The sequence below is a fragment of the Pleurodeles waltl genome, chromosome 3_1 (assembly GCF_031143425.1).
Source record: "Pleurodeles waltl isolate 20211129_DDA chromosome 3_1, aPleWal1.hap1.20221129, whole genome shotgun sequence".
Lineage (NCBI taxonomy): Eukaryota > Metazoa > Chordata > Amphibia > Caudata > Salamandridae > Pleurodeles > Pleurodeles waltl.
This window is the reverse complement of record NC_090440.1, coordinates 1907692574-1907718027: the sequence shown is the minus strand read 5'-3', so window position 1 is coordinate 1907718027 and position 25454 is coordinate 1907692574. Positions and strand designations below refer to the sequence as shown.

The 25454-nt window shown below is 43.4% G+C and overlaps 1 protein-coding gene across 1 annotated transcript in view; it reads right to left on the bottom strand.

Moving 5' to 3' along the window:
• Positions 1 to 25454, bottom strand: part of HYCC2 (hyccin PI4KA lipid kinase complex subunit 2) — a 575783-nt gene that overhangs the window by 169740 nt on the left and 380589 nt on the right. Inside the window, exon 8 of the mRNA XM_069226082.1 lies at positions 292 to 387. Coding sequence (XP_069082183.1) covers positions 292 to 387 — 96 coding nt within the window. The remainder of the gene's footprint in view (positions 1 to 291; positions 388 to 25454) is intronic.

Below are 25454 nucleotides of genomic sequence, written 5' to 3'. Positions count from 1 at the left end.
TTTAATTTCTCTAGATTTTGGTGATTATGTTAGGCAGCACACTGGATCAACAATTAATTGCAATGCATTGATGTTCCAGGTTGTGGGACGTTCAGTTTAGGTTAATGGAAGATGGCGAATGTTAAACAACGGTTAAGGAAATCTGGAATCAGAAGGAGCAATGCCTGTAAGTTACCCCGAGCAAATGAAAAGGGAGGACAGGCATGAAATACATCTCCTGAGCTAGACATCCAGTTACAAGCATAGATAGAGGAATTTCTTCTACTTCCCAAACTGACAGATGCTGCTTACCGGGAGCCCATCCTGCAGAGTGACTGATACGAAGAGGCAGGCATATAAACAATGGCCGAGTTGTAGCACAGCATCAGAAAGCTCAAAACTTCAAACCTAGAATAGAAATATCATTATTTAGCAAGGAGCATAATTAAAGGTGTATTAAATACTGGGATGCAGATTCAATAGTGAAGACTACAGAAAATAAAAAATGCAAATTGTTAACTTTTATTGACAGATGTGAATAAAAACGCTAGCCTTAAAAAAAGGAGGTTCGAGCAACAGACCGAGCTATATACGGTTTTTACCAGATAACACGTGCAAACAAACATTTAATATTTCACCAAACCCACATCTTGAATGATCTCAAGGTCAGGCATAACAGAAACCTTGAAGCTCTTCCCCTGTATCTCTGTCTTTCCCATGGTTGTCAGTTTATCGTCTCATCCAGAAGGGTTTATTGTGCCCATCTCCAGTCAGCCTTACCTTTAGATTAATATGAGCAGTTAACAGCATTAGCATCTGAAGATGACTTTATGTCACCTTTAGGTGTCAGATAGTATAACACTAAACAAGACTTTGGGATATGACAAGATGCAGAGCACCAGCTACCGAACATTGCTGAAGTGGGAGAACAGCAGAATGCACATGTATAAATAACACAACAGCACAGAGATGTTAAACTATGTGTGCCTACATTATAAATAACTCTTCAGTCAAGCAAGAATAAAGCAAAATGATGATGATTGCAAAAATCCTAGCGGGCAAAGGAAGAGGACAAGAGAATGGAATTTCATATGCAAGTAGTCGGCAATCAATTAGGAGTTACGCACTCTCCTTTCTCACCTTCCCTCCACAGTTTATTTGCAGACAATCACAAATTCCCAGCAGTTGAACAAATCCATCGATCAGTCCCTCTAGCTCTGTATAGATGATGATGACATTTGTTTTAAGGTTTACTCTCCTCGATTTATTGTCACCGTAGCACCCCAAAAAGTCTCCAAGATTAGCAAGGTCCAGCCAGTAACACATCAGTTAGGAAGCTTGCAGCTTTCTGAGTGTGCCAAAGGCGTACGGAAGGGCCAGCCACAGCACCCTGAAACAGAAGACCAGCAAAGGTCCTGCATCTTCACTACAAGCTCCTGCAACCGGTCCTACCCAAGAAATATCCACTCGACGGCTCTAGAAATTCTCAGTCTTTCTGGTAAAGTGTTCACCATCGTGGCGCAAGATTTGCCTGTGGCATGCCAAGTGAGGCTCTTCGGAAGGGAAGGGTGACCTGACGGTAGTACTCCTTTGTTGTGGCTATAGCGGTAAATGCAGAGGCTATGCGAAAAGCGCACCAATTCATCCTGTTTAACAAAGGCAAAAAGACTGCACATTTTATAACATAAATGCACTGCTCCCTGCTCAAACCATTTCACCTGGCGCATAACAGAGGCGTTTTGTTCTCTAACTCAAAGGTGCTAATTGCACCGTCCTAGGAAGGATGAAGTGCTGAGCGAATAGGCTAGATATAAACCCATAACAACAGTGAAACTCGTGTTCCTGCACTGAAGCCATCAGTCCACTTCGTGTTATCAGAACGGAAACACATTTTTAACTGGTAAACCCAAGGCTCATTCCCCAAGTAACAAACCGGGCACGGCTCCTTTATTAACGCACGCGTTCAAAGCTCGTGTTTGCTAAGCAGTGACTTAGGGCACTGTGCGCAGTCAACAGACTCTTCTGTCTGGAACCCAGCTCCGGGCAGGTACTAAAGGACGTCAGGGGGCTTTTACGAATCTATTCCGTCGGCTCACTTCTGCCTTGGATTTATTACTATCCTCTGTCTTACTACGTGTTTCTAAGGGGGTGGACCTTTCCACTCCATTCAGAGGTTTATGGTTATCCGAGAAGGCCCTACATTGGAGAAAGAAACGCTACTACAAATCCTAGTTCTCCATCACGAGATTGTTGGAACCTCTTGGCTACCTTAAAGGTGCACTGTCACATGTCGGTTCTGGAGAGATGCTTCTTACATCAGCGCGCATTCCTCTCGTTTACTTTACATTTTAATTAAAACAAAAAAAAACTGGTAAAATTACATTCAAGCAGTTATTTCCGCTCTACATTATGAATAGGTGATTTTAAATATACAGAAAGCAAGTGAAATTCATCAAACAGCGTTCATGTGACCATATTTTTTAATAGGTACTCCGGGAGCTGGACTACTGAAATGCTTAAGAATTTCGGTGAAGATCTCACGATGGAGGATACGAAAAACTTGTCTACGGTATCAGAGGCGTCCCTTTCTTGAACATGAGTACAAAGTTCAGCACTCCCGCAGCTGACAGAAAGGCAATGGAGTGCAAATACGCTTGTGAGACCCCCACCTTTAAGCACATACAGAGATGTCGCATAAATCTGATGCAAAATCCCGGCCATTAAAGCATTACTGTGTTCAAGCGCGGTTTTATGTCCAACCAAAAGGTGGCAGCAGTCCCACGTCTTGTGACAGTCTAGTAGTCTAAACGCACACTGGCTTCTAGCTAAGGGCAAACCTCACCAGTGTAACTCATCTGCGCATTTGATACCAAGGACTTCTAAGAAAGCAAGAGGAGAAGTCTTAAACTTAAGCGGACATTCAAAATGTAATAACAGTATTAAGGTTCACAGGTTAGAGACCATGTTTATTTACTAACTAATGTCCTAACCAGCTGGTGCAAGAAGTCCTGACAGGTCGGATTAGGATGATGTGAATTAAAGGGACAGCCTCGTACCCAGGCCATATCAGGCCGACAGGATAGTTAGAAACTCCTAAAGGACTCATTTTAGTCACTCTAAAACGGCGAAGCAGATCGAGTTCATAAGGTTAAGAAACATTAGGATGCCACAGTCAAAGATGTTATTTAGGTCACCGAGAACTGTATTTAAAAAGTAATATTGTCCCCTGGGAAAGCCTTTAACCTTGTGAAACCAGAATATGGACAAAAAAAGACACACAGACATTTTTTTGAGGAAATGGCTTAATGAAGGGAGAGCAGCATCTCTGTACCAAATTTACAGATTGAATAATCTCATCATTGTAGGATGCAGAACAGCGTCCAAATGCTAATTTCATGCCCTAAAAGAGGCATTTTCTTGGAGTCTATGCAGGCATTGTTTTCTTAATTTATATTTTGAAAAGAAAGAAACATCCCAGAAGAAAAACAAACAAAAATCTGGACTGAACAGGTACAACTCGAATGTCAAATTCATTCTCAATACAAACTAGTACTTTTACTGGAGAGGGTACCCAGGCTAGTTTATGATGCCCTCGATGGCTAATCTCATACAATCTGGTTAATCTGGAAATAAAATAGGATAATCATGAGAAGAGGTTTAAGGAGGTGAGACTGGCGAATTACAACAAGGCAGAATTGGTCGGCAATTCTCAACATTATTCAACAATAAGTTAGACAGTGTAAATCAATTTAAGTCGAATTAAAAACAACTCAGTTTACATTATCGTCAGTAAAATGGTTATAATGTTTTAAGTGCATCGGTTAAAATGAATACATTTACAGGGCAAGGCTCGTTTACAATCACATATCGCTTTCATATATCACCCACAGCGTTTCACTCTGATGTGCGCCCCCTGCCCAGGACTGGGAGATGCTTTATGCTCTAGTATAGAGCACACTGTGCTTATAGTCTCAGCTTGGATCATCTTTCAGGCTGCCTATTTCCTTTAACCCTTTTGGTGCACCTCAGCCTCTCCTTTACTCTTAAGAAGGAACTGCCAATGAGGTTCCCCAAAATCGCCCGGCCTTGCCACTGCGTGCACTGTGGCACAGAACAACGTGCTTGCAGTGGTGGTCCCTGAGTATATTAAACTTAAATATATTCCATTCTAATGAAGCACTTCACTGGCAATGCAAAAAATGTTATCACCAGTAACCGAGCTCATCCTCCAACACTCGAGAGAAAAGTAGCAGACACTTACTTCAGCTTGATAATACTCAACGACAAAATAGCCAATTGTTCACTGATGTCCAAAGGGAGCATTTTAAGGATGTGTGAGGCAATATATAATATGGGGCCACCTGTTTATTACTCCATTTCATTCAAGCCCTTGTGATGCCCGTCTGGCTATCTTTTCTAGATCAGCCATTACATAAATATAAAAAACTATGCGTACGCGAGTTAATCCACTCAAGGAATGTCCCTTGACTCAAAGTGCACAAAGCAGAGCAAATCACTATTTGCACTGAGAAAAGGATACCTTCCCAGCTCAAAATACATTTTGAGATGAAATGTAAATACCCTTGAAAGAATTTGCACTGGTTTGTGTCACTTTGAGTGACTTTTCCCTGATGCAAACCCTTAGTAAATGTGGCCCTACGTTTCTGTTAAAGGTTGCCCGGTGTGAAATTAAAAAAGAAGCTGTTTTTTATGAGCAATGTTATTATGGCAGGGATGGTAACGGTCCCCTCCCTTTACCAGAGGGCCCATTGTAGGATGGTGGCCCTGGGCAATTGTTAACATTGTCATGCCTTAAAATGCCTCTGGAATACTGGTATAAGAGGGGCTATCTATGGATGGTGATCTCAGTATCTAAAACACACATTCAGGTCATCTTTAGGTTCTTTGTAGATCAGGCTAGACAGTAGTAAACCTTATGTGATCAACAGAAAAAGAGCATTCATGAGCACTACTGAGAAAGGGGACTAGGCCCCACCCATTAATTGCATTGCACTTTTCGCCTTTTGGGAAATATTATGCTCAATACAGCAGGAGTGAGTTGGGAATAGTGCCGATCCAAAGATCAAAGCTTTAGGCTTGATCAGTTTATTATTTAAAGTTAAAGTAAAGTCAGTAAGGCTGATATAATTATTGTGAAAATAATACATTAACGCCACTAGTTATTTAATGGTAGATAGTTATTAAACAGTGTCAATTCCTGAAGTGAGGTGTTTTCTTACATGGAATTTGAGATTACTTTAGTAGGTAAGAATTTTGATGCTAGTCACACACTGTTATAGAAGATTTGCAATGTGGTAATCCTTTATAGGTTCTATTAGGAGGACTGTACTTTTATTTCTTTTTTGCAAATGGCAATTTTCTGTATATTTGGTAGTTTATCACTGTATGCCTTGCTGGTTGCCTTGTGAGAAAGCAACGTTCAATACCATAGGTCTGAGTTGGTTACAGTAACACGCCAATTATAAAGGTAGCAGGCCTCACTGGTTCACTGGGAAAAGTTGTTTCCCATGACATAGGTCTGATCTGTTTATTATAAACAGTTATGACAAAGGCAGTGTGGCCTGGCTTAATTGTTTATTAAGGAATTGTTCAAGGCAATACGTCATTAAAGGTAGATTGTTATTAAACTGTGCTAAAGGCTATGGACAGGCATTTTGTCAGATTAAATATCACAAACTGCTGTAGTACGCAAGTATTTTGGTTTTGTCAAAAAACACTGACAACCTCTGGGGGTAGAATGTTTTCACTGTGATGAACCCACTTAGAATGAGTTTTATTTTGTTTTGCCAACACTGAATTTGTACACACTTGTAATTTTGTTACTTTGTGCCTGATGTTTGCCAGCCTGTTCACTAATCAGTAGGTCTGAGTTGCTAATGGTGACAAGCTAATGATCAAGGTTAAAGGCTTGATAGATTCATTGGTAAAGTTTATGTCAGATGCCATATGTATTACTTTTTTTATTAGGAATTATTGTGATAAAGACAGTAAACAGTGCAAAGCATTTGTTAAAATCAACCCAAACAGGGCGCATTAGCATTACACTTTGTCAAAAACAGGACAGATATTGTGTTACAAGGGAGCTCACAGATCACCTTAAGAGGCAAGGATGTTGGTCATTCCCTTTGAAAATCCTAGTAGTAGAAGATTTGCACAGTGGGAATTAAAGTTAGGTATTGATAAGAGGTTGTATATTGTTTTGCCAGCTGCACTTTTGATTCTATTCATAATTTTGACTTTGTGCAGACGGTTGTCTTTTGGGGATGCTTAACCTCAATATAGCAAGCCAGAGTTGGTTATAGGTTAGGCTTATAGGCCTGATTGGTTCACTAAGAATAGTTATATCTGAGGCCATAGGTCTGATCATTTATGAAAGTTATGATCAAAGTAGCAGGCATGACACATTTTTGGCAAAAGGCATATGCTAAACACATTAGGTCTTAAAGATTGTTTTTCCTCCCAGTTAAAGCCAGTAGATGGGTAATTTGTTACATGGACGCACATACATTCCCTTAGTAGGTAATGCTTTAGGTGTTGATTTCCTCTTTTGCCAAAACGTGGAATTGGAAGATTTGTACTGTAGTAATCAGTGCTAGACACTGTTCCCTCTAACATGCATGTCTGCGCAGCTGCACTTGATGCCACGCACAGACACGTCTGAAGAGCACACATTCACTGAAATAATAAAGCTAATGAAAATGACTTTGCTGTTAGCAGTATCTGTGGGAGGTAAACTTTTTCTAAACATACAGGTTTCTTTTCATTTTACACTGAAGAGATACAGTGGAACAGTCTTTAAATGAAAAGTAGCATGCTTCTTTCTATAAATGACTGGGAAAAATCAGCTTTACAAGATTATGTTGTTCAACTGAAGAGTGAGTTTTTCGTGGCTGATGAAGAAGGATGCAGTTTGTCCTGAAATTGTGTCTTTGGTAGTAAAGAGGAAAAGACATTATCATGCCATGATCACTGCTAGATACAAATTGTCTACTGTACTAGCAAACGTGCAAAGAAATCACCAATAAAACGCTATGATAGCTGCAGTTTCAAGCCATATTCTAAGCCACATTAGCAGGGTCTGTAATGTTGGCATTTTATTAAAACAGTAAAGATCATCCATTACAGAAAAATTAACATCATGCAGCCTGGTGTCAGAATTTTGCCTTTAATGTGACTTTTTTTGTGGCTATTGTTCTCAAGGTTTAAAGTTACTAGTTCAGCTTGAAAAATCTTACATTACGTTACGTTACAGCCAGGTGATGACTTAAAGATGAACTGTACATCATCTTTTCATCTTCGAGAATTTTGATACAGACCATCAAAGCATTGCAGCAACATATGTGGCTATGCTGTAAACAGTGTGTGCTGATAAAGAAAAGCTCACACGATTCTTTATCGAGTTCATAATGCCATTTTGACATTTAATATTCCACAACTCAATAGTATGAATGAATCAATATAGTTATTGTACAGCTAATAAAAAATAAAAAATAAATACATTTGTATTTATCACAATTAAAACATAAATTTCAATCGTGATTAAAACACATTAAACATTACATTCTCTTAAAAAAATTAAAAGATAAACAATTTCAAACAAAGTTGACAACCCTCTAAGATAAATTCCCTATACCCTCTCTAAATATCCGTTGTAAGGATATTCCTTTTTTTTGAGAGAGAACAATTAAAAAAAAAATACTGATCAATTGTCTACTTTGGTTAACATACGAGGAAAGTGCAATTGTGCATGCACAACTCCACAGATTAATTAATGGTCAGAAGTGAGATGGATGAAAAAAATATTTTCACTTCACAATCTGTAGTAGTAAGACAAACTTCAAATATTTTAATTTTAACCAAACAATCCATTCTCTTGTTTTATTGCACTTTTATTAATGTATACAACTATGCAGAGAGTTATTCTTGATCTAACACATGCTGGGTTATTGACTTCCGGGATTTGCACAATCTTAAGTTAAAGTAAACCATTTATCCAAAACAGTTGACAATTCTATGAAGCGCGGTTGTCAAAATCAAACATGGAGTTAACACTTATGCAGATCTTGTAAAGCAATTAATCTGCTAGGCTAATGTCGCTATTATTCACTGACCTGATGCACCAGAGAGTATATACTCTAAAATATTAACATCTTTTCTCTGCCGCTTTTAGGAATTTAACCATGCGAGAATTCAGCATTGGATCATTTTGGTTTAAGACATGCTATTACTGGTTGTCTACCAGCTCGTATGCCCCGTTAGTTCAAAAGAGATTTTAACAAGAATCTTCTTTCTTGCACTAGGTCAAGGAAAATACAAAGGAAGTGTATAAGATTCCTCTTCCCATCCTTACATAACCTACAACTCTCCGTCAAGGTCTTTCTTTCTCTTAAGGTCTTATTTGTTTCCCCAGGCAGCTTTCCCAATCGGAAATGAAAAAAGCCTATCTTTCAGACAAAGCACCATCCCGCTTTAAAGTACAGCTGATATCGAAGAAACTTATCATTCAACATCCACTATGCATGCGATCTTTTTGATAACAATTCTTTATCTTTCAACAAATACAGCCTCTTCATATTACTGTTTACTACGCTCTTAAAACATGCTATATATGGAGCACTTTCCCAAATGTCGTACAAACCCAAATTATTTATTGCAAGCTCCAGGTAAAGGGAGGTGGGGGTCCCCTGCTTCTTTGAAGTTCTTGCCACAGCACCTGGCACAGTTTATTCTTCCTACTCATTCTTATTCTGTATCAAGTCTTTGCATAGGCCCCTTTCCTGGCTATTATCTGATTGACTTGCCCAAACTCTAATCGTATTTGTGCTGGAGATGCGTTTTGCGGAAGGCAGAATAGCGGCCTGTATACTTTTATTATTATTGTACTTAAGCATACTGCATCTCGTCTATGCAACACTTCACTATGATAAGCAAAGCTGGGTACCAATTTAGCTGATATCACTTTTAATAATGGTGAAATGCAAGGTCCAGTCAAAGATCTTTTTAAGGAAGAAAAAGCTAAGCCCAATGGCATGCCTTTTCTTCTAAGCTCTTTCTTATGTTGAATAAAACATCCACATTCATCAAAGAATACTCCCAAATATCTATAAACTTAAACTTACTCCACCTGCTCTCCATTCAAATACCATCTGTGATTTTTATTAATCCTGCAGCTGCACTTCATTACCTTCGTCTTATTTAGGTTAATTATCAGCCCAGTTTTCTGCAAATAATCTGATAACTTTCCCATGAGTCTTTGTAAAACAATCTTTGTTTGGCTAATGAGAATAACATCATCTGCATAAAGCAGATTGGAGATGCTCATGGGTCTTAGCCTGGGTGCATGTGCATTTACTGCATTAGGTTCAGCTGACAGATCTGCTACAAACAAATTAAATAGGTTGGGTGCCTGATGAGAGTAAATTTTCCTTGACAATGCAGTTCCATCACCAACTCATATCCTCACTCAAGTATTTGTGTAAAGAAGCTGTATTGCTTTAATAACACTGGGTGGAACGCCTAATGTATGTTTTTTCCACAGCAAATTCCAATTCACAGAATCAAAAGCCGATTTTAAGTCGACAAAACAAAGATACATTAATTGCTTCTTGAGTGATTGCTTATCCACTAACAAAGACAAGGTCAATATATCAGTCACGGTTCCAACTCATTGTATGAACTGCGTTAGATTTAATGGCACAATTTTATTTTCATCTGCCCCAGCTTAATTCACATAGAAATAAACTTGCAAAATAATTTGCTTCAACATCTAGAAGAGTAATCAGTCGATAATTTTCCGGTTGGTGCCGATTACCTTTCTTAAAGATAGGCTTTATTATTGAACCTCACCATGAATCCAGCATTATCTGCTGCTGTAACACACAGTTATAAACTGAAGTTAACACTGCTGCCCACAATTCTGCGTTGGATTTGAACAAGGCTTGGGGTAACCCATTTGGACCCGAAGCGCAGTGCAACCCGAGTGCAACTTTGCAATATTTTCTTTACCTGGTTCTCCGAAAAACTGTCTAGAACAGAATCTTCAATATCTACCCCCCTTTCTACTGTTGTATTACATAAAATCTCCTTCTTCCATCCCAGTTGATGATATTTTAAATAGCTCTTTTACATAACTGACCCACACCTGTTCTGCTATGCTGAAGCTGACTGTAGGGGCTGGGGCGCAGTTTAGCTTATTTATAACCTTCCAAAACTGCCTTGCCACAATATCACTCAAGATCAACTTTGACAGTGATGGTATTGCATGCAGTAATTTCAATATATTACCTCGGTTCAAAATGCCATGTGAGCCTCTCGACTTACATGTGGGGGTAAAAATGATTTTGCTTGATGAAGTCAGCAGCTGAATCACAAAAAAATCCCTGTCCTGCTTTTCTATTTGTGCTTTAACCTGGCATACTCTTTCCAGTTGCTGTCCTTTCTGTACCTTATTTTCTTGATCACAAGTCCTTTGTTGGGAAACTGTGTTCTTCCTATCATTCGGAGATACTGTTATTGAAGGCTTATCTACGTCTGTTGTACTTATAGGAAGATTGTCAACTTTTATTAACTTTACATTTGAAGTCTTTTTGGCAATCATCTTGAAGCATTTGAAAAATTAGAAAGAGTTTTGCATGTTCAGTCTGGGGTTGCTCTATTACCAGCGGCATCTCACAACGTTTTTTCTTCTTCTGCAGCACATTGGGAACCTCCAGTCTTGCTAGATTTATTTGTCACTTATTTCTGGCCTTTTGCAGCTTTTTTCTCTGTTTTTTGGTCAATCCCTAGTCTCATGAATGATTTGGTGATTGTATTTCAGAGACATAAGCTTTTTACTGAACATCCACAATGGATTCGCTTCTGTTGTTCCCACTAATTTTCATATCGTTGCATTTTGTTTCTATATTAGAGTTGTTAAATTCATCTTTTTTATCTTGTTTGTAAAATGTATTACATCCATGGGCTTGTTGACCGTCCTGTTTGAGAATACTACAGTGTTCTGTTTCCCCTTGTGTTTTTAAATTTGACACGGAATAGTTCACTATTAAATCATCAAGTTAGGATCTCCGGTATTGATTTCAGTTGGTTAACTAAAGGGGCGCATATACACTCAATATTTGATCATGCCGCAATTGTTTGTGCACAAGTAATCAGACTATTTAGATCAGCAAGCTTTTGATCAATAACTGATACTGAATATGCCATTATATTCAATAAATCTATTTGGGCATCCATTTTATTTTATTGGTATGTTAAAGCTTCAAGAGTCAATTGCGATGTTCTAAACATACCTTCCCACACAGTAGCTATATCAACTTCTGGCAATATCTCCTTTTTTTAATCAATCCTCTTGTGCTGAGTGTCATGTAAGGCCTGCTTTTCCTGTCAACCTTGTTTCATCGGTGAGGTAATGGGGACACTTCGGAGGTTATTCGTGATTGTTCAGCACCATCCATTTTTCTTTCAATGATAGCTGCTGAATCTTTTATAACCGAGGGGGTCTTTACTTTTCCTATCTTATTTTCAATCTCCACAATAACTTCTGCTGGCATTGGATAACCATTCTTCAATAGAGGGACTATGTGCTCAATTTGAGTGTTTTGTTGGGGAGGAACCTCAGGCATTATTGATAGGAGATCCACATCACTGACTGGTGCCCACCCTGCCATCACATTATCTTCCTTCTCATCCTTATTCTACTCTTCTTGATTTTTAAAACTTTTTTTTAAACCAGGTTCCAACAAATCTTCTCTCAACTCTCCCCTTAGATCGTTGGTTTTCGCAGGGCTGGATTTTATTGGTGTAATGGGTGCTGTAAGTTGAGTTGTATCCCTCAGAGTTGAGAAAGTTAATTTCATTGGATCCTCCAAAAAATCAAATTTTTCTGGCACTTTCAGTGCCTTCTCAAACATTCGTGTCACAGGTGTTATTAGAGATAAAATTTTCCTTCCAGAATTTGCCTTTGCTGTTTTTACTGTTTGCCACGTCTGCAAGCCTCTCCTCTTATTTTTGTATGTACTTGTCTCACACGTCCCGGCCTCATTCCAGGGTTAAGCAGCCACTCTATTGGAGCTGCAAAAATCTGTCATCTCCTACTCCTCCACCTGAGCTTCTCCTTAACTTCTCCACCCTTTCTTATCTTAATCTTCTTCGTATGCCTCTTTAGGCTGCCTGAAACACCTTACAGAGCCTGTTTCTTGACTATTATGTAGCTGGTTTCACAAATGCAGCCCCATACACCCACAAAATGGGGCAGCTTCTCTTCACAATTAGACCGACGTTCCAAAGTTCTAATTTGTGCTGGCGTATTATAGGCATAGAAATAAATAAATTACAAATATATTGTCAACATTCCAGCAGTTCCGGTGGTTTTATCGCATCAAGCACTTTAGATGGTTATTGGTGCAGATTGAAGAGGCTGGTCACAACCACAATCTCAGCACAGGATCCAAGCGGGGTACACTGTTGACACCTGCAAGCCGCAACCACCAGGGGCCGCTTACTCTGGGTCTGCAGGGCTTACGCTCTGCAGTATCCGACTACGGCCCCAGCACCTTGAGCCACTAGATACAATCCACAGCGCAGCGGCCTACAGATCAGCTAACCTCAAATACCTCAATAGCAATGATCCCAAAGGGGCTCAATAGGGCTCAACGGGCCATCAGCACTGGCCATCACACTCTTCTGTGGTGTTAGGCAGTTTTATAGTCTTAAATTTAAAGCCTTTTAAAAGCCTTTCTGAGCACCTTGCCAAAGAGGGTAGAAAACCTTTACTGATGAAGGCGGAGAGAAACTACTGCCAACTCACTGCGCCTTGATGTACTCTGCTCTGCTTTCTCCACCATTTCCAAACCAGACTTCCCCTTCCCCTGCTCCCTGCTTTCCTGAATTTGTATTGCGGTGTGTCTGTCAAACCGGTATGCCAAACCGGCAGAAACAGCATGCTTCAGGCCCCCAGCTCCTGAATTCCCCACACACACGCTGGAGCTGAGCTGGGCTGGGCACACAGGGGAGCTTAAGTGCTGAGATGCAGAGTCACTTAGGGTACTGGGCTGGTGCGGCGCTGATACGCGCCACCTCAAGGTGGTCTTGAAGCAAGTCGAATCACCTTCGAGGCTCTATGGCACTGTAACTCACCCAAAGCCTGTTCGTGAAGCCTCACAGTTCATAAGCTCCTCTTTCTAGTGCGTCGATAAGCATCAGAGTGAGTGAGTAACTCAATAGTAGTTGTATGTCAAATTCGAAAGGCTGAAAAACGGAGCAAACACTGGCATATGTCAAATGTGTAACTTGCTATTTTACCATAAGTGCTCAAAACAGTTCAGTTAACTGAAAAAAAGATGAAAATAACTCACTTATTTGTTGTGCTTAATGTCACAGGCCTGAAGATTAGTAACTTTAAATAGTTGATGTCACTTTTAGTCAGCATTATCATCATCTGGAGAGGATGAAAGGGTGCGTCAGAGCTACCAGCATCCAAATTTGTAATTTACTGGTAGGATGCCACACCAGCATTATTACAGCACCACTGGCAGTTCATTGACATCGAACAATTTTCAATCCCATCACTTTCATTTATAGCAATAAAAATGAGTTTAATAATCCTTTTCATGTAATGCACGTATGGGCACAGCATAATCAATGCTGTATGCCTGCAGGTTAACAACAGTAGCTAGGGGTAGCAAATATGATGAGCACTGTACAGCAAAATGTTGGCCAGGTCTCATTTTTTCTAGCTTTACTTAACTTACAGACACCCCCGAAACTGTTAGGAATTTCCAATGATTCCCAAGGCCAGTCCATTAGATGCCATTTCAAGATACTCATTTGTGTTAACACCTCCCAAGACCACAGAGGTATGAATGTATATGGCAAATGGATATTGCAAACCATAGATGTAAGGTAGCAAAGCACTATGCATATTAAAGGCAACAATATAGTCAATGAGTGACTGAAGGGGTAGCTGGTTTCTGAGTGCGGAAGTGAACTTTTACTGTGCCGTAAAGAAAGGTGTTTTCAGCTATTTTTATTTTGTTCAGTTTTCAAACGGAATTGGGATGGGGTCCCATGTGATGTGACAGTGGCTCCTTCAGGACTATTATTTCAGTTACTTGTAGTTCTAATATTCCAATTACAAATCCATAACTAAGTGTAGCAGAATCCAAAAGTAAAACAATCCTGAATGAGTTCTAAAAACCCAACATGTGCTTGCCCTCCAACTACAAAAATGTAAAAATATAGGCATGGGCTGTTCTTGATTCAACCGGTTCTTCTCTTCCTTGCTGAACAGTAACACTCATTTGCTAGCAAAATGTCAATATCATCAGTATCAGGGCTTGCAGGCACAAGCGCAAGGCATAGTTAGAACTGATGAATCGTATTTCTGTTATTTGTATGCCAGACAATGCATAGTCCCCCTCCCATGACAGCACATTTCTATGTATGATGGAATGCCGGCTTGCATCACCTCACTGTTGTATTGCCAGATCTGCCTTCTTTCGCACTGTTTAAGCCATCTTCTACAACTCTGTTCTCTCCGTGTACTGAGTACTCACACACATTCAGCATGTAGTATCAGTCCCCTAGCTTACTGATGGAAGTGGCGGTGGTAATCCTGGACAGGAGAGGAGGTGCCTCTCAGTGTTGTTTTCTGTCTTCACGTTTCTCTATCTATATCTGGGTGTGTTTAGGAACAATTTCTCTCAGCATCTGTGGAAGTTGAAGTGCAATTAGGTGACAATCTGTCCCGCACATCTGATGAGGTAGTAGTTTAAGTCTTCAAAATATGCACTCTGGCTCTTTTCGTTATTGCCCTTTGCTTCTGCCAACGACCTCTGGACACACTTACTTTGCTTCTTTTGCTTTATTTCAATGTCATTCACCCATTTGGAAAATATACTAAAGAGAAGTGACAGGTGATAGATTTCAGAATTTCTGCAGAAGCAGACTGCACTGGGCTTACATATTAATCGTAAACTCATTCAAGGAGGGATGAGTTCACTACACATTAGGCTACAAACATTTAAAAAAAAGCAACAGATGACAAACTAAACATTGTATTGCTTGGAAAAACAAATCTTGATTGATGCATCTCTTTTCCCTCACAATCTTTCTCCCACCCCATCCAACGTGACCTGCTCACTATGATCTACCCTATAATACCTTGCCGCTATCCTCGATTGTACACACAGACTACACAATGTGTACTTACAAGCATTCTATAGGCATAGAAAGTGAAAATTAATTAGAGGGAACATTGGTACTTGACCCCCTTAGTAGGGCCAGAAAGGTTTAGTGGTCTGCCAGACCTGAAATAAAAACAAATTAATACAATTACTTAAGTACATACATATCTATACATAGAGTGACTTTGGGCTAGTGCTCTCTTCATCAATTATAGCATGGGGCAATTACAAAACCCACTTCAGCTATAGGCTCTATTGGCCAACGAATGACAGCATGTTTCCTGATCTTGTGCATATCTGCCTGAAAAGGAGTGAGTTTCAGTGATCTAAGTAGTGGGCCAGTCCTTTATTTTTGCATTTTTTCTTTTTAAAGGCCCTCTTTAACTGCTTGCTTCTTTTGTACATGTAATTAGTATTTTAGAGTGTACTGCAGCTCTCCAAACAGTGCTCCTAGTCCCCTAGCTGCTGATCATTTTATCTGAAAAATGCTGAATCTTGTGTGGCGACTGCTTCTAAACCAGGCAGTCATCTTAAAATGGTATCTTCCACAGAGTTTGTATTTTGTACGAAGATGGTGAACACATTGCTTCTTAATGTGGGGGCTTTGTTGGAACTATTAAACACTGTATAATACCTCTGCAAGACAGCCACCCACTGCTGTTTGATTTAATTTTTTTACTGAAAGCATACCATTAAGGTGGCAGCAATTTATTTTCATACTTGTATTCTTCTACTTTATCTTGCAAATGCTTGTTGAGTTTTTGCTGCGTTTTAGAACGGATGATTAAGTGGATGAATGTTAAAATGAGTCAGTGGATGCATGCGTGGTAGTGCAGATTTATGATGAAATACTGAATGCCTAAACTAATTAGTGACTAAAGATGAACTTCCAGTTTTAATACAGACCAGCTGGCATTGTCAATGCTTGCTAGGGCTGTGCTGCTGTCTGAACAAACCCCTTCTGTTTTCAATGTAAATAAAATGGTCTCTGAGCCTGCCCCTTTTAAGTATTGGCTTTTTTTATATCTGCTTTTTCAATCATAGACTTGAGAATACATCAGTCATGCTTTGGCTTAACCCAAGTATTTGTCTTTTGCCTAGCGCTATTGCCCATTTAGGTGCATCTTTCTGGCTCCAAAAGTGTGCATGCATGACTGGGAAAGGGTACTATTTTACAGCTCCCTCCCTTTGACAGCTCCTCAGTGGTAACACTTTGCTAATGCATGTATACACAGGCATTCACAAATGCATTCTTGCAGATATATTGACTTTGCCAAAGGTTGGTCTGTAATAGCTAAAAATAAAATAAGGGTTAAGGCTGGAGTTTTACTTTTTTATTGTGGTATTGTGCTTACTGATGCTGCCAACAGGGAGCAGCATATATCAATACTGTTTTAAAGAAAAGACCATAGGAGGCACAAACGTGCCAATCTGCATCACAACAACCTTACCCTGCTAATTCCAGTCCTCCTGAAAAAATAGTGTAGGCACCAGGTGGTCATTTTACTCTTCAGTGATACACAAGGAACAATGATGTTCCCTTGTTCACAGTTAATCTACATGGGAGTCTTAGGATGCAACCATGGCAGAGGCAGACATACTTGGACTCAATGGAGAAAAATGGGCTACCAGGTCAGGTGTTGTGGCACACTACAGTTATATGGCAGACACGTAGCTCACAGCTGCAAGATTGCCAGCAGCACAGTATGTAAAACACAACAACCTTTACTACATGACTTAGAAAACATCTGAAATGTAATGACTGCATAAAGGAAAATGCAGTCTTTGAAAAGTGTGGCTCTTCTCCAGAACTTAAATGGTTTCCTCTGCTATCCAGAGGTGTGCTTCCATTCCAGAATGCCCCAAGCACATCTTCCACCCCAACCTTGACAGAGTACCTGGAACAGATTCCTTTTCAGCCGTGGTAGTGAAGATTTGTGCAGGAGGCTTAAAGCTCTAAGAAGGGAAAACAGAATGGTGAATTCAGCACTCATAACTTAAGGCACAAGGTCAATGTTAGGATGGGAATTTACCCTGTATGGTGTACAGTCATGTTCTCACGCCTTGAATGCCAGACTGTGTGTATCTTGTATCCCAGCTTTTGTTTTTCCCTAGCCTAACAATCCAGTGTGTGAGAAACCTAGGTCTTTCCCTTGACAAGAATGAGGTCCTAGACCTTTCCTGCAACCTGAAAGGGCACACCAAAAAGTCCTCATTGTACTGGCAGTGGACTACTGCCCCTGTCATGGTGTTATATAGCTATTTTAGCCATGTTTTAGACGTACAAGTTACTTACCTTCGGTAACAAATTATCTGGTAGAGACATATTCTAGTTGCAGATTCCTTACCTTAGAATTTTCCCCAGGCGTCAGACTGTATCTGGAGATTTTTCTCCGAGCAATACCCTTGCGTGTCGGCAGGTGGCGTCGGTCGACTCCGCTGGTGCTGTTGGTGTCGGGGTCGCCGTGATGACGTCGGGAGTAGTATATAGACGCCGCCCTCACGCAGAAATGTCAGTTTCTTTAAACGACTTTCCACGCCAAAGCGCAGAGCCGCTAAGAACACTGAGATTGGTGCGCCAGAGCTAAGGACCTGAAAGGGGGAATCCCTGTCCCTAGAAACCAGTTCGCAAGCAGGGAGAATGGGTGGGCGGTAAGAAATCTGCAACTAGAATATGTCTCTACCAGATATTTTGTTACTGAAGGTAAGTAACTTGTACATCTGATAGAGACTTCTAGTTGCAGATTCCTTACCTTAGAATTGATACCCAAGCAATGCCATCCTCAGTGGTGGGCTGTGAAACAAGATCATACTGGAAAGTCCTGCAGGACCGAACGACCAAAGTAGCCGTCCCGACGGACCTGACTGTCCAGGCAGTAGTGCTTAGCAAACGTGTGCAGGAACGCACACGTAGCTGCCCGGCAGATATCCAGAACAGGAACTCCGCCTGCTATCGCAGTGGAAGCAGCAGTTGCTCTGGAGGAATGAGCACGCAAGCCTTCAGGAAGTTGCTTCTTGGCCAAAGCGTAGCACATTTTGATGCACAGAAGCACCCATCAAGAGATGGTACGCTTTTGCACTGCATTCCCTTTTTTCGCACCCACATACCCAACAAAGAGTTGATCGTCCACCCGGAAATCTTAAGAACGACTGAGGTAGAACGCCAACGCTCTTTTTGGGTCCAGATGGTGGAGTCTCTCCTCCTCATGGGATGGATGTGGGGGTGCGTAGAAAGTAGGCAAGGTGATGGACTGGCCTACATGAAAGGGTGTAGCCACCTTAGGAAGGAAGGAAGCCATAGTGCGCAACACTACTTTGTCATGGTGCACAGACTAGTATGGAGGTTTTGAGGAAAGGGCCTGAAGCTCACTCACCCTGCGAGCAGAGGTGATAGTGACCAGAAAGACAGTTTTGAAGGTGAGGAGCCGCGAGGGACAATTATGCATTAGCTCAAAGGGGGTGCACATCAAATAAGTAAGTACAGAATTAAGGTCCCACTGAGGTATGATGAATGGAGTGGGAGAAAATAAATGGGTGAGCCCTTTTAGCAATCTACTCACAATAGATTTAAAGAGTGAAGGCTGATCAGGTAGCCCAAGAAAGGCCGAAATGGCAGATAAATAACCTTTAAGGGTGCCCAAAGCAGAACCCTGCTGGGCTAAAGAAAGAATGAACAGAAGAACCTCGGATAGAAGGGCAGAAAGGGGAATCAACAGATTTGTTGGTACACCGTGCCACAAATTTATTCCAACAACAGGCGTATACAGTTTTGGTTGATGGACGCCTAGCTGCCAAGATAACATTGCAGACTTTGGGTGGAAGGCAAAAGCCGTCAACTGTCGCCGCTCAATCTCCATGCATGAAGGCGGAGGTTGGAAAGGTTCGGGTGAAGAACCGTCCCCTGTTGCTGCGACAGAAGATCTGCCCGAAGAGGCAGTCTGAGTGGAGGATCGATGGACATGCTCAATAGCTCTGGATACCACACTCTCCGTGCCCAGTCCGGAGCTACCAAGATGACTTGGGCCTGGTCATTCCTGATTTTCTTGAGAACTCTGGGCAGAAGAGGTATAGGCGGAAAGGAGGCCGGAGTTCCACTCGAGACGAAAAGCGTCTCCGAGCAAGTGCTGCTATGGAAACTCCAACCCACAAAACAGCTGAAATTGCGCGTTCTCTGCAGAGGCAAACAGATCTAACCAAGGCTCTCCCCACTGCTGAAAGAGACCTTGCGTCACCTCCGGATGGAGACGCCATTCATGATCGGCTGTGCATCGACTGCTGAGTTTGTCCACTCTGGCGCTGAGGGAACCCGCCAGATGTTGAACCATCAGGGTAATGCCCTGATGTTCCAGCCATGTCCAGAGGCATAGTGCCGCCTGACAAAGGGTCCAGGACCCTACTCCGCCCTGTTTGTTGCAGTACCACATGGTGGTAGTATTGTCCGTGAACACCTACACCACTTTCCCTTTGTGAGAGAGAGAAGCAATGCTTTCAACACAAGCCTGATCGCCCAGATCTCCAGCAGATTGATATAGAGCCCAGAGTCCTCTGATCTCCGCCTCTCCCATGTGGCCGCCTCAACCCAGAAGTGACGCATCTGCCACTATAGAGAGATCTGGTTGGGGAAGGGAGAGGGATCTGCTGTTGACCTAATGCGGATTCGAAAGCCACCACTGCAGGTCTTTCGCAATCTCCTCCGAGATCTGGACCAGGTCGGAGAGATTCCCCTGATGCTGCACCCACTGGAACTTCAGGTCCCACTGCAGAGCCTGCATATGCCATCTGGCATGAGTTACTAGCAGGATGCAAGAGGCCAGCAGCCTCAGAGTCAGTCTCACCAAAACCCAAGGCCGAAAGATCGGAATCATAGCCTGAATGTCTTGGACTCGCTTTTCGGGAGGAGAAGCCGAAACTGCACTGTGTCCAGAACCGCTCCGATGAAAGGGAGCGACTGAGAGGGGGTCAGGTGTGACTTCGGCACGTTTATAGTGAACCCCAGCGTGTGCAGGAGGTTCGCTGTAGTCTGAAGATGGGAGACGACTTTCTGGGGCGAGTCTGCCTTCAACAGCTAGTCGTCTAGGTAGGGGAAGCCTGAGACCCCTAACCTGCACAGATGAGCTGCAACCACCGCCATCACTTTCGTGAATACCCGAGGGACGGTGGTAAGGCCGAAGGGGAGCACGGTGAACTGAAAGTGCTCATGAACTATCACAAATCGTAGGTAAGGTCTGTGGGCAGGCAGGATGAGGATGTGGAAATAAGCATCCTGCAAGTCCAACGCTACCATCCAGTCTCCTGGGTCCAAGGCAGACAGAACCTGAGCCAGGGTGAGCATTTTTAATTTCTCCTTCTTGAGGAAGTAGTTTAGGTCCTGAAGGTCTAGGATAGGACGCAAGCCCTTGTCCTTTTCTGGTATCAGAAAGTAGCGGGAATAGCAACCACGACCTACTTCTGGCACAGGGACCTTTTCTATAGCTCCCTTGACCAAGAAAGCTGTGACTTCCCGGCGGAGAAGCGCCAAATGATCCTCTGGAAGGTGATTGAAGGATGGTGGCATGGGTGGCGGTGCAGATTCGAAAGGGAGGGAGTAGCCCTTTCGAACGATCTGCAAAACCCACCTGTCCGTGGTGATATTTTCTCAGTGGGGCAGGTGATAGTGAATCCTGCCACCCACTGGACGGGAGTGAGGGGACGGACTAGGAGGGTTTGGAGGCTGCAGCGGGGGCAGAGGTGGACTGGGCAGACCTCTGGTTCGCTGTCCCATGGCCACGTAGGTTTCCGCGTCCCTGTCCACACAGAGGCTGAACACCGTGCGAGGCACAGTGGCTGGGTGGATGACGTGACCGGGAGCCCCTTCCGTGGCCACGAAAGGGGCGAAAAGCGGACTGTGGTGGGGCGGGGCAGAGGAAAGACTGAGGGAACGAGCCGTAGCCTGTGAATCCTTGAATCTCTACAAGGCCGAGTCCGCTTTGTCTCTGAAGAGACAGGAGTCATCGAAGGGCATGTCCATGAGTGACTGTTGGACATCCCCAGAAAAAACAGAAGTACGTAACCAGGCGTGGCGTTCATAAGGCCACCGTCGTAGCAACCGATCTGCCCAGAGAGTCGGTCGTGTACAGCCCACAATGGATTGTGAACTTTGCAGCATCACTCCCATCGTTCACAGCTTGGGAGACGGTAGCACTGGCCTCCTCCGGTATCTGCGGCAGGGCTTGCGCAACCACATCCCACAAAGAGTGGGTATAATGGCCCAAAAGGCATGCAGTGTTCAAGGACCGCAGCGCAAGGCTGGAGGAAGAAAACAACTACTTGCCAAACTGTTCCAGCCTTTTGGATTCCCTATCCGGGGGTGCGGAAGGGAATGCGCCTGAAGAAGAGGAAGCCTGGATAACAAGACTCGCAGGCGTGGGGTGTTAGGACAGGAATTTAGGGTCGTTCGGAGCGGGCCAAAGGTGGCGTGCAATAGTCCTATTCACAGGAGCCCCTGTGATGGGTTTGGACCATATTCTCAAAAGGACATCGGTGAGGGCTTCATTAAATGGCAAAAGGGGTTCTGAAGTAGAAGCCCCAGGCTGAAGCACCTCCGTCAGGAGATTAGACCTGACCTCAACAGTGGGAAGCTCGAGACCAAGGACTTCAGCTGCCCTACTGACCACCATACCATAAGTTGCTCCCTTCGCCGTATCCACTGTAGGAGGAGACAGCATGCCAGCGTCAGGAGAAGTATCCAGACCACTGGCTTTGTCCAATTCCTGAGTCCAGTCCATAGAAAGGTCATCCTGGTGTTCATAAGGGCCCAGGGACCCCTTCAATTCCTCCCCATTTTCGTACCCATAAGAAAAAGGGTCCGAATGCGACCTGGGGCGAATAAGCCCCATCAAAATCGAAGGCGGCGTCGGCCGACACCACTCCAACTTGTTGGGGATAAGAATTGGGTCGACGTTTATAGTGGGCACTACCGACGTCGGGAGCATCGATAACCGACCCGGTGCCGGGAAAGGTCTCAAGGGTGCGACCGGCACCGGTGCAGATCCGTGCACGGATCCGGAGGTGACCTCGGTGGCCAAGCCGAAGCCACTGGCGCAGAACCCGAAGGCCCCTCAGCCGAACCCCTTCGGCCTGAAGGCGCCGTATCAGGGTCAGACCACCCAAATATGAGGCGCATGGCCTCATAAAACTCTTTAAGCTGGGTTGGGGGTCGCTCCGGCTCTGGGGAAACTCGGGGAAGTGTGGAGCCGACCCAGACGCAGGCTTCGAGGACGGAGGCCTTGTGCGTGGACGCTCTTCCTCTATCTGGCGAGCGACGGGACGAAGTCGGAGAGCGATGGGACTTCTTCGACTTTTTCTTACCTTGACCCGAGGATTTGGAAGAAGACGAGTGGTGACTACTCCACGACCGATCTCGAGACGTTCCTCTCGAGCGAGACCGGGACCTACATGGAGTCGAGTGGTGTGCCGCCATAAGCTTTAGGGACCGCTCCCTCAAAGCCTTTGGGTGCATGTCCCGGCACTTGGAGCACGACTTCGGGTCGTGATTGCACTCGAGACACCACAGACAAACACGATGAGGATCCATCATCGACATCGTACGATGACAGTCCTCGCATGGCTTGAACCCGGTCTTCGGGGACATCCTCGACGCACCAAAGTTTCACAATTTTTTTTCCAAAACGGTCAAATTCAGCCAAAAAATAGCCACTGTAGCTCTTCTCTGGATCAGCACGTGGCGCGGAAAGAAAATAACCGACGTCACTGCGTGAGGGCGGTGTCTATATACTATTCCTGGCGTCATCACGGCGACCACGATGCCAATGATGCACGCGGAGTCATCCAACGCCACCTGCCGACGCGCAAGGGTATTGCTCGAAGAACAATCTCCGGGTCCAGTCTGACGCCTGGGGGAAATTCTAAGGTAAGGAATCTGCAACTAGACGTCTCTATTAGATACGTTGTTTTAAGCTTACTAGGCTTGCCGCTGTGCACTTTAATCTAGTTACATTGTATTCAGTATTGCTTTATTTTTCTAGCAATAGCCACATTTGCGTGCTTTTTTATTTCCTTCATCTCATTGTACTTTCGCCTAGGATCGCATCACGTTCTTAGTAGGACATTTATTTCACTTTGTGTTTTCTCCAAGGCTACAGTCAGATAGGGTTGCCGACAAACGTGGTATGCTGTGTCTGCAACATTCACAGAAAACACATACTCATACATGGGGACTATTTCTTAGAATGACAGCTGTTTTATTAAAAAACACCCCTTTGTCCTAGACAGGTTAGAGGGAGACTCCAGCCAGATTACCACAAATGTATGCTTACTGTTCTGCTGCAGTTACCTGCTTAGACAGCCCGACCCCTGATCCACACTAGACTACAGGCTTCTTTCTCCAGCTGTGAGGGATGATGTACTTCCAGGGGGAAACCCGCAGGGAATATTAGGCTTATAACGCTGTGCTCAAACATAGTGTAGGTAGGAGAAATATATATATCACTCTTAGTGACAATATGGTAGGGTTTTACTCTGTTAGTCACCTGCTTGCTTTTATTGTGTTTTATCATCCTAGTGCCTAGTTATTGCAATACATGCCTTTTCATCTAAGATGCAGTTACTTCAATAAATCCTTATTGAACTATATTCTGCCTCTGTTGTCTTTGCCTATGAGACTTTCTGTAACTGAAAGGAATGGGATTTGATCGACCACAATTCCCCTGAATAGTCTTTCTTGTCATGCGCCCGGTTACCACAATCACCTCAGAGATGAGGCGCTGCTAGTTAGCCGGAGACCCCAGATTAAGCCGACAGGTGTCATGTGGTGTGGCATCATACTTAGTACCCACAATCCATGTGATCCTGTCTCCCAAATCCAGCAGCCTCATTAGCATAATGAGAACCTATGCAAATTTGGGGTTAGTTTAAGTAGCTACCACAATAGTGGCAGCCTACCAAATCTTTTTGAGTGTCACTGGAGTGGAGGCCTACTGACCCACTGATGTGAAGTTCCACTTCTATGAGCTAACATCCGAGAGTACAGTGTGTGTGTTCTTGTGTGTGGTCTGCATGATAACTGCATTGTGTGTATGAGTCAGGCATAGAAATGGAGGCCTATGTGATCCATTCCTAAAGCCCATGGCCTGGCCTTAACAATATGAGGCTGAGGTTGTTTACCCAGACAGTGGAAGCATATTTTAAACATTCCTGAAGCTGGACCAAAGAGTCCTAGAAACAAGCGGGGAGAGAGGAGACAAGGCTTCTTTAGTAATTCACTTAAGAAGTTTGCTGACGGGATGCAGAGTAGGATTCTGGTAGCTCTACCATTTGGTAGATGGTGGTTGCGAAGGGGGGAACTCCAGAGGCTGTTATTCAATGTGAACGTGACCCTTTAGGATAGGTTATTCCTTTTGTCCGCTGATCACTCTTCAGTGTGGTTGTGGCAGCCAGGTGCAGAAATCTTACATCTCTTTGTGGATCTGTTGTAATTATTCCAAGCTGGAGATTGGCCTGGGGTTGAGCAGCATCACTCCACACAAAGGTTGTGTCTGGAGCGTAGCCTGGAAAGGACACTTGAATGGAAAAACAGCTTTTGAAGGCGCTGACAGAGGATTCACATTTCCTGTCTGCTATGACTGGAACCCACTGACCAACTTGCTGTTTCATGTCCAAGTTCTCTCTGATCCAGGAAGTAAGCACTCAGCAGAGTACTAAGAGGACTGCTGTCCAACCAAAGCAGGTGTCTGCCTCACAACCACCTTCCCAGAGATGAGCGGATATCACCCAAGCCTTGTCTTACTGGAAGATGCTGTTCATCTGACCAGAAGTGTCTAGAAGCCAGGCAGCCTACTGAGAGAGGAAAGGAGCCTGCCAACCCTGCAGGAACAGTGAGATTCCAGGAGAAGCCAGGGGCAGCAAGATCCTGGTACTTTGCCAGATGAAGCTAAATGATCTGCATCCCCCCAGGCACTGGTGGGCAAAAAACTCTTATGCACGGTACCAGATAGGAACTGAGGTATCAAGGCTGCCCAGTTCTGCTCTTAAGAAGATTGTGAGAACCTGAATTGCTGTGACCTGAATGAGCTCTTTAAGCTGTTTTGCTCTGCTACACTGTCTGAAGGCAGGCTTGTCTGTTTGTCGCTCGGCCCGAAAGGAGACACTTTCACAAGGAGTAAACTGCCCTGAAGCAGGGCCTTTGTGAAGCCTAACATCCAGAAGCTGGCCAGCATGTGCCGTGACACAGACCCATCCATGTGGGGCTGCCACAACTTTGGGTTACCTGTTTTT